General features: G+C 44.7%; 1 protein-coding gene across 1 annotated transcript; it reads right to left on the bottom strand.

Annotated features, from left to right (window-relative positions):
• Window positions 1–449: 449 nt before the first annotated feature.
• On the bottom strand, window positions 450–14,000 carry LOC124038545 (myocardin-related transcription factor B-like). The gene is made up of 11 exons (XM_046354559.1): window positions 13,938–14,000; window positions 13,797–13,852; window positions 13,459–13,696; window positions 12,997–13,181; window positions 11,823–11,963; window positions 10,942–11,189; window positions 9,295–10,393; window positions 9,010–9,168; window positions 6,762–6,908; window positions 5,119–5,179; window positions 450–4,916 (listed from the first exon to the last, which is right to left on the bottom strand). Exons 1-11 carry the CDS (start codon window positions 13,942–13,944, stop codon window positions 4,405–4,407), a joined length of 2,853 nt encoding a protein of 950 aa, XP_046210515.1. The 5' UTR covers window positions 13,945–14,000; the 3' UTR covers window positions 450–4,404.
• Window positions 14,001–14,604: the final 604 nt, after the last annotated feature.

Raw genomic sequence — 14,604 nt, 5'->3', positions numbered from 1 at the left:
CTGGAGAGAATATATGTTGGTACTTCCCAGAGAGTGTATCAGAATGGTACTATTGAAGCCTAATCAACATATTGGTCTTGCAAATGGCCTGTATATTCTACTTCCCCCTTTCTTTACTGTGAAAAAGGTCAACGCCCCCGAATAAACCTGACAAATGTTGTTGACAGACTGGATTATTTACAACAATGTTCTTTTCTCCTTCAAGTGTTTTGATTAATCTTGTGGAACTACATGTTATCACTTCTAAATGTAATAATTCCTAAAATGTTTTACTACTTTTACATAATAATACAATGGAGTTTGATGCTGTTTGCTTTGACAGGTGAACATTTCAAAAGATATTCACAGTAAAAATGTACGGTCACAATAATCTCAGCAGCCCAGAACCAAATCACACGTGAGCCTCCAGCCACAGATGTTAGGAGACTTTCACAATAAACCATGTTTTATTGACGCCTAAAAGCATACAGTACATATATTAACATATTGTTTCATATTATTTACAAAATAGCACATGGCTGTGCTACACATGTATAAAAATATGCATGACATCTATATAAATATGTACACAATGTGCAAAATGTATGTATGGCATACAGAGGATGACAGAGACTTGGCAGATGTCTTACTAGTTACAACAATTCAGACAAAGAACAGCGGTTGAATGCGAGACAGTACAGTACAGAAAACACAGAATTAGGTAGGCCCAAATCAATATTTGCTTGCAATGATCAACATGTTGATATGACAGGTGTTGAAGACGAATCTGCTGTACTCTGACATCTCGTTCTAAAGTACTGACAAAATTTTAAAAATGCACCAACTGGTCTAAGGCACTGCATCTCAGTGCTAGAGGCATCACTACAGACCCTGGTTCGTTCCCAGGCTGTGTCACAACCGGCCGTGATCGGGACTCCCATAGGGCGGCGCACAATTGGCCAGTAATCTTTACAGTAATATTCCTCTTGCGTATATACATATATTTTTTAGTGATTTTGTAACATTTGAGAAATACGATAATTTTTGTTGGTCAACAGTAGATATTAACTGATGTTAGGCAACAATTGAACAATTGAAAAACAAATAATTCCTTAATAGCTCTAAACCACCGTTACGAATATTTGGTTCCCAATGGCCAGAGACCGTGTGTACAGTATTTGGCATTATTACCTGCCCAGAGGTGATTATTAATGTTTGACTTGTTGGATAAGAATGATTGTTCGAACAATGACAGAAAAATAAAAGCCATGGTATTCTAAAGTGCTGTACAGTACAACCGTATTAATTCTATACAATATTGATCAGAATAATATTTGGATTGAGATACTGAATATTCGTAACTCGTTTGGCATGATATGCCAGGTAGAAGAACTACACAACCCTAGTTTCAATGTTTCATACATATACTCATCATCTTCATGGTAGAATTCATCCACAAAATGGTAGCTATGCCAGAAGCTACAGCGTAGTCCCTTGTAGTTGATCCTGTATGCTGGGCACACCACTGGGGGTGTCTGTATGCGTTTTGACCATATAACCAAACAGGACAGATGGAACAGTCAGAGAAAAGCTATTCTGTGAGCCAAACCTTTTAAAATCTCAGCCTGTAAAATGTGCTCACTTGGCAAAGATAGTGCTGTCTGATGAACGTCCAACTTCATAGAAATGAAGAGGACTCAAATGAGTTGCAGCCAACTCAGCGACAGAGACAAATATAGCCCGATATCAGACACTTATTAAAACGTGCATTCAAGAAGACACCCTGACACACATGCAGACACACAGGCATAAGGGACTCTTACTTATAGACAGACATTTAGGGCTGGGCGATATATCGAATTCTTGTTTTTAACATTAATTCGAGTTAAATCAAGTTTTTTTTTTTTTTTATGAGCATTTATGTCCGCTTGTTCTCATGTTGTCTTATTGATCTCGTCTCGTTTGCTCCTTCCCATTTACACCAGAGATCTGTATATAATGAAGAGATCATCATGTCTCAGCCCTAACAATGGGAGTCGTTGTCACAAAAGCGGGAAGGCAGGCGACAAGCTCAGGTTCAAAATAAGCGCATAGAAATGCATTGGGCTTATTTTGGATAGATTTTGGCGAGAGTGAAGCCTCTCGCTTCACCTCTTTCTCCCAAGGACCTCCCGCCACCACTCACAACAACAACGATGAGATATCACTTCTTCCTCTCTGTCAAATGGTTTCAACTCGTTATTTGCATTTGAGGTTTGGTCCAACATAAATCAGTCATATGGACACAGAAACACATGGAGATACTATTTTACTGTAATAGAGAAGTTGTAAACCTTTCGAACCGTTTCAACTCTTCAAATTTCGTGCAGAGAAGACACTTCTAAAACAGATGTAACAATGAACATTCATTCTGGAAAATGAATGCTCAGTTTGTCGCACGCATTACGGTAACGCTAGCAGCATTTTAGTCAAATAAAATCATTTTCTATAATGCCTGCTACATGATTAGTGAATGTGCATTATGCATGGTTTTGGTTACATTTGTAACAAAAGGTGCCTTTTTATAGACAGACCTGAAATCCAGATCAGTGATAATTGCAATAAAAGCAAGTACAACTATTTTGATAAAATAATGTAAATATTAGTGGGTCTCATGTTTGTGGAAGGCATATGTTCAGCCTCTGTATAATTTACCAAGCTCTGAATTGATTAGACTATTGGTAACTGTTTTAAATGTAGTGTATTTGACATTTAATTGTACAACAAAGCTTAGAGAAAACATAAAAATGTGTTTTGATATATATTGGGCCATAAGTTTGAAAAATAATAGAAATTAGTTTTAGGCAGGAGCGCAACTTTCACTGGGGATGGGGGAGACATGTCTCCCCCACATTCTGAAATTGCTTTTTTGTCCCTCCGTTTTATCATTTGAATGTGATTATTCGACTGGATTAAAAAATGTAATAATAATAGTAATTATTATGCCCCCCCCACTTCTAAAACCAAAGTTGCGCCCCTGGTTTTAGGCCATTTCGCCAAGCTCTAGACACATGCATACTTTCTCACACAGAGACAGAACCACTGACACACAGAGACAAAGTGCAGAGAGTTGACAGACAGAATTCAGGACAGACAGAAAAGTCTAACACCTCTGTTCTCCAGAGGTCATGCAGCCACATTAAAACATGTCAAACACGGAAGAATACAGTTGGCACAAAAAGACTGGCACTCAGGCTACCATGCCAACTTCTTGTCACTCATTGCTATGCCAAACATATCTGGCTTGACAATGAGTAACAGAGTTGGCAAGAGCACAAACAGAAATGGAACCAGGCTAGCATATAGTAAGTACACACATTAACCTGTATGTAGTGTACCTGTGTGATACCATATTTGGTCCCTCTCCACTGATACATCAGTTGTCTTTCAGAAGATAAAGCTGCCAACAGTGTAAAGTCTCCATTTACATTCAGATGGATCAACTTAGACTTGAACTGAAGGCGCTAGTACACTGAGATAACCAACAAGTGGATCAACACTGTTTCAATAAACCATTAAATCTACAAAATCATTATCTGTGATTCACATTTCCTTGTGAGATGAAGGCGATGTAAGGCCTTGCCTCCTTAGTGCATAGCTCATAGTGGGAGGAGACTACTCCTCCTTGTCCAATAGGAGTGATTTTGTTCTCGTCGTCAGTTCAGTTCATTGCTTAAAATAGTCCAACTGTCTCAACCAATACAATATGTATCAGAAGGGTCAGAAACCCCAAATATAGGTACGTTTCAATAAAAGACCAGTGTTAAACACAGCCTTGTACTCTGTCAGGTTTACATCTGTCAGTTATCCTGTCTGTCGTGGCTTGTGTACAACAGATCTGTAATAACCAAACAGCATGCGTCCACAGAGAAATGGCTGTAGATGAAGACCCTGTAATATGACTGATGTGAAACGCATGCTACGTTAACACATCCACGTGTTCACTGCAAGGCAAGCTGACCGCCGTACAGGCTGACTGTCAGGAGTTGTCAGGAGTTCAACCCAATGAAAACTCCAGGAGGGCTGAGGGAACATCTAACATTGTTCTGATTGAAATATCTCCATCTCCACAGGATATTTCCATAATGTCTGCATCCTTGTTGATTTGGCTCTGGCCCCACTACTCTATTAAGCAACACCCAATGCCCCCATGACCGGCTGGCCAATCCTAGGACATGGTAGCAAAAAATAAACAAGACAATTTTGTATAAAAAATAAAGTTTTAAAATGCACCAGGACTATAACCTGACTAACCAAGTCTGGATTTCTTATGTTGAGTGCCTCTATCCTTTTTCATTTCCTCAACCACTGCTATCCTCCTCTTCTCTTGGTCCCTCCATCCTTTTCCTCCTTTCCACTCCATCCTTGTCCTCAGCCATCTCTCCATCAGTCCCAATGCAGCTGCAGGTCGTGTGTATCCAGGAAGTCTGAAGGAATCCCCAGTGGTGTAAGCCCCACCGCGGGGCCGGGCGGCATGGTTAGGTCCAGCCACTCCATGTTGTCCAGGGCTGTGTCAGACATGCCCATATTGAGGGAGGAGTGGGGAGACATGGAGTCGCAGAAGGACAGCTCTGAGGTGTCCATTGGGGAGTAGGGTTGATCCAGAAGCTGGGACTGCAGATCCTCGATCAGACCCAGGGTGCGGGTGTCCGTGGTTGGGGACAGATCGTTCAGGGTTCCCTCAAGGAAGGCCTCCAAAAGCTTGTCTGAGGTCATGGAGGCCAGGCTTGGGAGATGGAGGGGGTCGAAGGGCGAGATGGGAGGGGGAGCAACCTGGATTTGTGGAGGAGGCCTGGACAGGGCGGTGTTGACAGGGAGGGTAGTGATATTGGCTGTGACAGGAACAGTCTTAGTGCTGACAGACAGAAGGTCTGGCTGCTGGATGAAAGGAGTGATCTCTGGACGAAACAGAAGATGGGGAGAAATTCATCAGTTATATTAAAACACAGGCTTCTTTAATGTTAATGTCGAAAAAGAAAGTGCAGCCTTATCACTGTTTACAGAGATGAAAAGACCAGATAGTCATTACTAAGTCAGTCCCCTCAGGGTTAGGACAAGGAGCTAAAGGTGTAAACCTTTCCTGATGCTGTGAACTCTCACCTCCACTCTGAATCAGGATGTCAAATAGGTCATCCATCTGCTGGCTATTTGCCGTGGAAACCTGAGAAAGAGACAATAAGGTAAGGGGGTGGAGATGCATGACCAATAGCATTACAGTCTCTGAGGTGTGACCAATAGCAATACATTCCTTCGGGACTTCGGAGAGCACCTCATATATTTATGAATGCGTGTGTGTTATTGTATGAGTGCAGTAGTGGAAAAAGTACCCAATTATCATACTAAAGTAAAAGATACCTTAATAGAAAATGAATCAAGTAAAAGTGAAATTCACCCAGTAAAATACTAAACTCATCAAAAAAATAAAAGTTCCTTTTTTCAGGACCCTGTCTTTCAAATATAATTCGTAAAAATCAAAATAACTTCACAGATCTTCATTGTAAAGGGTTTAAACGCTGTTTCCCATGCTTGTTCAATTAACCATAAACAATTAATGAACATGCACCTGTGAAACGGTCGTTAAGAAAGTAACAGCTTACAGACCGTAGGCATTTAAGGTCACAGTTATGAAAAATTAGGACATTAAAGAAGCCTTTCTACTGACTCTGAAAAACATAAAAAGAAAGATACCCAGGGTCCCTGCTCATCTGCGTGAACGTGTCTTAGGCATGCTGCAAGGAGGCATGAGGACTGCAGATGTGGCCAGGGCAATAAATTGCAATGTCCGTACTGTGAGATGCCTAAGACAGCGCTAGGGAGACAGGACGGACAGCTGATCGTCCTCGCAGTGGCAGACCACGTGTAACAACACCTGCACAGGATCGGTACATCCAAACATCACACCTGCAGGACAAGTACAGGATGGCAACAACAATTGCCTGAGTTACACCAGGAAAGTACAATCCCTCCATCAGTGCTCAGCCTGTCCACAATAGGCTGAGAGAGGCTGGACTGCGGGCTTGTAGGCCTGTTGTAAGGCAGGTCCTCACCAGACATCACTGGCAACAAACCCATCGTCGCTGGACCAGACAGGACTGGCAAAAAGTGCTCTTCACTGACGATTTGCGGTTTTGTCTCACCAGGGGTAATGGACAGATTCGCGTTTATCATCGAAGGAATGAGCGTTACACCGTGGCCTGTACTCTGGAGCGGGATCGATTTGGAGGTGGAGGGTCCGTCATGGTCTGGGGCGGTGTGTCACAGCATCATCAGACTGAGCTTGTTGTCATTTCAGGCAATCTCAATGTGATAGTTTACAGGGAAGACATCCTCCTCCCTCATGTGGTACCCTTCCGGCAGGCTCATCCTGGCATGACCCTCCAGCATGACAATGCCACCAGCCATACTGCTCGTTCTGTGCATGATTTCCTGCAAGACAGGAATGTCAATGTTCTGCCATGGCCAGTGAAGAGCCCGGATCTCAATCCCATTGAGCACGTCTGGGACCCTGTTGGATCGGAGGGTAAGGGCTAGGGCCATTCACCCCAGAAATGTCCGGGAACTTGCAGAAAGAGTGGGGTAACATCTCACAGCAAGAACTGGCAAATTTGGTTCAGTCCATGAGGAGGAGATGCACTGCAGTACGTTTTCAAAAATAGAAATAGTAAAGTACAGATACCTCCAAAACTACTTGAAAGTATTTTTACTTAAGTACTTTACACCACTGTATGAGTATGTGTGTTCACCTGTGTGAGGTTGTTGGCCTGCTTCAGGTTGCGTGTCTGTATGACTGCATCCTCGTAGCGAGGGGGCTCCCTGGTCATGGGGGGCTGGGTCACGAGGGAGGAGGGCTGGAGGATGAAGCTGGGCTGGGATGGAGACGGAGAGGGGGACTGGAGGAAGAGAAGGAATATAAAAACACTGAACAAACACAGCCTGCCTCGTCTTGTCTATAACCACCACAGCCTGCCTTGTCTTGTCTATAACCACCACAGCCTGCCTTGTCTTGTCTATAACCACCACAGCCTGCCTTGTCTATAACCACCACAGCCTGCCTTGTCTATAACCACCACAGCCTGCCTTGTCTATAACCACCACAGCCTGCCCTGTCTATAACCACCACAGCCTGCCCTGTCTATAACCACCAATGCCTGCCGTGTCTATAACCACCACAGCCTGCCTTGTCTATAACCACCACAGCCTGCCTTGTCTATAACCACCACAGCCTGCCTTGTCTTGTCTATAACCACCACAGCCTGCCCTGTCTATAACCACCACAGCCTGCCCTGTCTATAACCACCAATGCCTGCCGTGTCTATAACCAACACAGCCTGCCTTGTCTATAACCACCACAGCCTGCCTTGTCTCTAACCATCACAGCCTGCCTTGTCTCTAACCACCACAGCCTGCCTTGTCTCTAACCACCACAGCCTGCCTTGTCTCTAACCACCACAGCCTGCCTTGTCTCTAACCACCACAGCCTGCCTTGTCTCTAACCACCACAGCCTGCCTTGTCCCTAACCACCACAGCCTGCCTTGTCTCTAACCACCACAGCCTGCCTTGTCTCTAACCACCACAGCCTGCCTTGTCTATAACCACCACAGCCTGCCTTGTCTATAACCACCACAGCCTGCCCTGTCTCTAACCACCACAGCCTGCCTTGTCTCTACCCACCACAGCCTGCCTTGTCTATAACCACCACAGCCTGCCTTGTCTTTAACCACCACATCCTGCCTTGTCTCTAACCACCACAGCCTGTCTTGTCTATAACCATCACAGCCTACCTTGTCTATAACAACGACTCATATAACAGCAGAGGGAACACCCCCCCTATCCACATCGATGGAACAGTAGTGGAGAGGGTAGCAAGTTTTAAGTTCCTCGGCATACACATCACAGATAAACTGAATTGGTCCACTCACACAGACAGCGTCGTGAAGAAGGCGCAGCAGCGCTTCTTCAACCTCAGGAGGCTGAAGAAATTTGGCTTGTCACCAAAAGCACTCACAAACTTCTACAGATGCACAATCGAGAGCATCCTGGCGGGCTGTATCACCGCCTGGTACGGCAACTGCTCCGCCCTCAACTGTAAGGCTCTCCAGAGGGTAGTGAGGTCTGCACAACGCATCACCGGGGGCAAACTACCTGCCCTCCAGGTCACCTACACCACCCGATCTTACAGGAAGGCCATAAAGATCATTAAGGACATCAACCACCCGAGCCACTGTCTGTTCACCCCGCTATCATCCAGAAGGCGAGGTCAGTACAGGTGCATCAAAGCTGGGACTGAGAGACTGAAAAACAGCTTCTATCTCAAGGCCATCAGACTGTTAAACAGCCACCACTAACATTGAGTGGCTGCTGCCAACACACTGACATTGACACTGACCCAACTCCAGCCACTTTAATAATGGGAATTGATGGGAAATGATGTAAATATATCACTAGCCACTTTAAACAATGCTACCTTATATAATGTTACTTACCCTACATTATTCATCTCATATGCATACGTATATACTGTACTCTATATCATCGACTGCATCCTTATGTAATACATGTATCACTAGCCACTTTAACTATGCCACTTTGTTTACTTTGTCTACATACTCATCTCATATGTATATACTGTACTCGATACCATCTACTGTATGCTGCCCTGTACCATCACTCATTCATATATCCGTATGTACATATTCTTTATCCCCTTACACTGTGTATAAGACAGTAGTTTTGGAATTGTTAGTTAGATTACTTGTTGGTTATTACTGCATTGTCGGAACTAGAAGCACAAGCATTTCGCTACACTCGCATTAACATCTGCTAACCATGTGTATGTGACAAATAAAATTTTATTTGATTTGAACCAATGTAAGATTTAACAGGATTTGAGGGAGAAAGCGGGACTGGAAAGGTTGATGGTTTACAATGTGTATTTTGCATCACATTTAGCCTAGAGGATGATGTTTTCCCAATAATACACCTAAGTGTACCTTGTTGACAGGCCCATTGGAGAGGATGGGGTTGGGTGAAGCCCCCCGGGGAGAGAGCCTGTTATCTGGGGAGCTTCTCAGGAAACACTGGGGATGCATGTCAGGCCCTGTCTGGTTCTCCACCATCCCAGAGCCAGGGCCGTTGCACGCTGTGAAAGTCTGTAGAAGAGAGACACACAATAAGGGGTTAACCTTAACTTCATCACCAATTCTACTAGATCTCATTTCAAGGAGGTTTCAGATCCATATTTTCCAGGAACTGGTCCATGGTGTGATCTGACTTACCTGCAGCATGTGGTTATGATTAAGTATCTGCTGTTGAGTTGAGGCTTGCCGAGTCTCCATCTTGGTGGTGTGTACCTGGGGCACTGAGGCCTGGATCAGGCCTGGGGCTTGATTTGATATCGTAGCCTGGAGGACAGGCAGGAGGATCTGAGTAGTGCTATCCTGGGCTGCAAGCAGGGTCTGGGTGCCAGGCTGACCTACAACCTGGGACACTGCTCCCTGGTGGCTGATAAAGAACTGGGGCAGGGTGGGGGTGAGGTAGGGCTGGTGCGGGGGCTGGGAGTTGCAGAGCACATCCTCCAGCTTCACCACAGTGGAAAGAGAGTGAGGGTGAGTCTGTAGAGCCATGTTTGCAGTAACCATGGCTGAGCAGTTAGGGAGGACCCTGTCTTCCAGTTTGACCTTGGAGATCTGGATCAAGGGGACAGGGTCTGTAGAGGGTCCCTGTAGAAGCTGGGTCTTCTCCACCTCCAGCTGCATCTTCAGCTCCTCCACAAGCCTCTGCTCCTGCTCCAGCTTCCTCATCAGCTCCTTGATCTGACGCTCCTTCTCATGAAGCCGCGGGTCATTCTCCTCTGGGACACCCGGCCTCAGGGGGGACATCCCCACGCCTGCACGACCGGGACTAACCCTCTGGGGGTCGCAAAATAGATCGGACACTCCTCTGTTGTCTCTAAAGGTGGAGAGGTATGTGGGGATTGGGGATACTGGGGGTGTGGAGCTCATGCTCTCTGGTGCCAACTGATGGGCAGCTAGGAAAAGTGCGGGGGATGAGCTGACCTCTGTGGGGACTGAGTATGGAAGGGTGTTTGGGCCGGGGGTCAGAGCTGGGGTGCTGGTGCTCTCCTGGTAAGGCCTCAGCCTCTCAATGAGATCAGTCTTGGTCCCTGACACAGGGAGGCTTCGGCACTTCAGCTCCAGTTTCAACTCGGCCACCTTCATGTCCTCCAGGTTGGGGGGCAGGTGGCCAGGCTTGCGGTTGGATAGGCTGTTTGGGCGGACAGGGCTGGGAGGCGGGACAGTGACGGCAGGCGGCAGGGACACCACTCTAGAGGTTGGCAGACCGTTCACAGCGCTGCTCTGACCCTCAGCTACAGGCCTGAAGAAGGAAAGAGAGGAAGCAAAACAAGGAGAAGGAGGGAGAGTAAAGATGGTGGAGTGAGAGATGACGAAGGAGGGAGAAGGGAAATGTGGGAGAGAGAGAGAGAAAGAGTGTTAGCAATATGAAGGGAACTAAGGAGGTTCCTCTGCCTGGTGCCACAGTACACAGTCAGTAAATGGAACAATGCAGAGTTCCAACAATAACTGACATACACAGTTCTAATGGGCCTTGGACTCCCACTTAGACTACATCCTGCAGGTTATTAATATCATTACAGAGGATTTGTTATTGGAAACTAGCTAATTGTCCATTTGCCATTTGGGCCATTGGAAACAACAACAGCTGGGTTGCTTTTTAGGTACTTTCCAGCTAACATAACGTTCTCTTGTAAACCTTAGTTTGAACAACAGGTAGACGGATCCGGTCCATTTAAATAACATTTTCACTTGGTCTCCCATTGACAAAGTAGAACTTAGGATTTGCCCCTGGAGTGTCAGAAGTGATTATGAACATACTTGGTCCCTGAAAATACAGTAATATCCTACTTTAAGGGTGCTGGGAGGATGGTGTGGTAGTTATAGTGCTGCTGCTGCTGGTGGAGGATCTGCAGCTGGAGGAAGAGCTGCTGCTGGTGGAGGATCTTGGCGTAGGATGAGTCCATGGGGGCTTCGCTGGCCTCCTGTTTCTGGTCCTGGGGGACGTACTGGTGGTACTTTAACTTCTTGATCCGGGGCTTGGGCTCCTTGCCCTTCTTATTGTGATTCCTCTCCCCGGGCTGCCTGGGCTGGCTCTGCTGTGGGATGAGAGGAGGAGAAACGGCAAGATAAAGAAGATGCACATGCTTCAAAGCTACAAGTTATTTATATAAGACATAATTGCATAACAATATGACACGAGATGCTCTCTACACAAAATAAAAACTAAGATACATTGACATAAAAACAGTAGTCATCTAAAAAAGGATTTCCTTTTTGGGTTAAAAGTTATGTTTTTACCACTGGGCACAATCCAGTTAATTAAGAACTGAAGAAATGTACCCAGGTAAAGTACAGGTAAAGTACAGGGTCCGTCTGCAGAAAGGCAGAAAGGTCAGTTGGTGTCTTTTAGTACAACTGATTGGCTGATTGGCTGTGTGTTGTCTCCCATTTCACAGGTTATAGTAGTTTGGTTAGTCTTATACTTGTTTTAAGGGTCAACTCTGACAATATGTGTTTAGAAGTGACTTAAGCACCGTATTTTTCAATAACTGGAAGATGATTCAATTCAGATTTGAGTACAAAAAAAAAAAAAAATGTAAAACACCTTTATTTATTCAGCAATTTGGATTCAATGCTAGTTCTAAGACTGAAATAAAAGCTCCATGTGAACTTGTATTTTTGGAAAGTCTACTTCACTAAACAGTAGACAGAATAATGTGCCTGCTTACTTTCACTAGGGTGGGCCCTGGCTTTTGAGAAGCAACAGTGGTGATTGGCTGAGGTGCGGGAGCTGGGCGACTAACTGGTGGCTCATTGGTGGAGAGAGCTTTGAGGAAGTCTGCTGTTGCCTGGGTGACAACAGGGAAGGGCTGGGACAGAAAAAGAAGAGAGGAGAACATTAACATTTCAGTCATGACAGGTAAGCCTATGTTTCATGTTAATTTTATTTAGCTCAATTCTGAATTATTACAATCCTTCAGGGGTAGACAAAGAATGAGGGGTATTATCGTTATCGTTCTGCCCCTGAACAAGGCAGTTAACCCACTGTTCCTAGGCCGTCATTGAAAATAAGAATTTGTTCTTAACTGACTTAGTTAAATAAAGGTAAAATAAATCAAAAATATATTAGGGACGCAAAGCTACCAGTAATTTACCAAAGTTAACGGAATCTTCAGTAATTTATTATATTCATTTTTTTATACCTGTGTCCATATTGTCTATGCATTTCTAGTGGCTAGACCATATGGTTCAAGAGAAAACTGCCCAATTAATGAAAAAAGCATCTAATTAACAATGGCATTATTTTTTCTATGAATTCTGCAACGTTTCAACTAACTTTTTCACAACTGCTAGTTTGGCGCCAAAACATTTACAACAAAGTCATATTGACATAGTCAAATAAATAAGTGTATAAAAATTATAAAGGATGTTCCATGTTGAAACCCTCAAATTAAAACACATTATTACATTTACATTTGAGTAATTGAGCAGATGCTCTTATCCAGAGCAACTTACAGTAGTGAGTGCATACATTTTCATACTGGTCCCCCATGGGAATCAAACCCACAGCGTTGCAAGTGCCACGCTCTACCCACTGAGCTACATGGGACACCAATGGTATTGAATAAGTTACTGGTTTATATTTATGTTTTACAGCTTTGTCATACATTTTTTAAAATCATGCTATATGATTATTTTAATTACAGAAACCTAAAAAGCCACTAGACATCTTTTTACAATTTCCCAAAAACCTTGAAAGCTACCAAAATTCTGGTAGTTTACTGGTCAACTTAGAAAGTTTCCCGTAATATACCCTCCCTTTGCAACACTAGGTATGATGAAGCATATGTATTGTCCTTCAAGAGGATATTTGAGTGGATAAAGATCCTCTCTAGTCCCTACCTGTAGGATGGTATGGTTGTTGGTTATGGTGGGCAGAGGAGATGGACAGGGGGTCTCCAGGGCCCGGGGTTCCCCAGGGGAGGGTGCGGCGGCCTGGGACTCGTGGCTGGCCGGCTGCTCTGGAGACGGGGCATCCCCGCTGTCCTCCTCAAACCCGTAGGCGTCCAGTGCTTTGGGGTAGTTTACTGAAGGACCAACACAGTCAACATTAATACAGAACACTAACTAAGGGCCACCTTAAAAAGAGAGAAAGGTGAATGAAGAGGCCTAAGAATTGTGTGATCTGGGCCCGTTTAGTGCTGATCTAGGATCAGATTTCGACTGTCCATCTAATCTTATTCATTATGAGCCAGAAAGACAAAACTGATCATAAATCAGCACTCCTACACTAAGACTTGATACATACGGCTCCATATCACCATCTTCCTCTCAACCCCTCTCTCTCCCTCTCCTCTCCCTCACCAATGATGGCCTCCTTGATGCTGGGTTCTACAGGCAGAATGTTCTTTTCTACCAGTTCCATGGGACCGGGGCGCTGAGCCAGCTTCTCATTCAGGTCGTCAGCCAGCCTGGCCCTCTTCAGCTTCATCTGGGTGGCCTGCAAGGAGGGCTCTGCCCCAGTCTCCTTGAGGATGTGCATTCTGACCAGCTCAGATCTCTCTGGTCGGCTGCGAATCTTGTGCTTCAGGAAGTTCTCAGTCTGGGGAAGGGAACAGGGGGTCAGGGCATTGTCAAGTAATTTCAATGTAAGAAGTTACTGAATATATTAAAGGAATGTATTTGCAAGGCTGAGCTCTTACCCGGGCTCTCTCCAGGCTACGTATCTGCTCATGGAATGCTGCTGGGCTCTTTAGAGCTGCATGGACAGAAACACATGTCAGCTTCATCAACAGACAGATAATTACATTATGACTATATGAAGTGGCAGTGCCCATACTCACGTGGCATTATGCCCTGGTCTATCAGCTGCTCACGGGTACGTCTCTGCTGTAGCCTCAGCTGAAGGACTGTTGGAGAAGAGAGAGAGAGAAGGGTAGACCCTTCAGTAAACAACCAGACAGCCTGCATCGGAGGGTCTGGAGTCATCATGAGTAACTGAGGTTTCGGAGCAGATTGCGGTTCTGATAGACCGCTAGACACATACCAGGGGAGTTAGGACCCCCACGGCCACCAACAACTACTACTCGTTTCCACTCTAGCCAGCAGTGTGACCACATAAAACTGACCAAAGGAATGTCCTCTGCTAACCCAGTCCGTCCATTCATTAAGAACGTGACTGGTCTCACTTTAATCCCTTATCTGAACAATAATGTCATTCCTTAAAACTGTTTCATTCTTTGGTCCTTGGAAAATTGTACAGGAACAGAAATCAGGGAGAATTGCGATTTTATCTCAAATGGCTAAACATGCGAGAATTATTATTTTTTAACAGCGAAAAAAGCTCAAATGTACTTGACTGCATTGATTACCATAACAGCTCTGTGTTTCCTTCCTGTTACAATAAACATCATTACTGCAACCAAGAAACCAAATTCATTCCCCAGATCAAAAACAACCCTACTACCTCAATACAGAACATGCATTGAGTTGTACAATTTAGAGTGGCGA

The sequence above is a fragment of the Oncorhynchus gorbuscha genome, linkage group LG06 (assembly GCF_021184085.1).
Source record: "Oncorhynchus gorbuscha isolate QuinsamMale2020 ecotype Even-year linkage group LG06, OgorEven_v1.0, whole genome shotgun sequence".
Lineage (NCBI taxonomy): Eukaryota > Metazoa > Chordata > Actinopteri > Salmoniformes > Salmonidae > Oncorhynchus > Oncorhynchus gorbuscha.
This window is presented reverse-complemented; position numbering and strand designations above follow the sequence as displayed.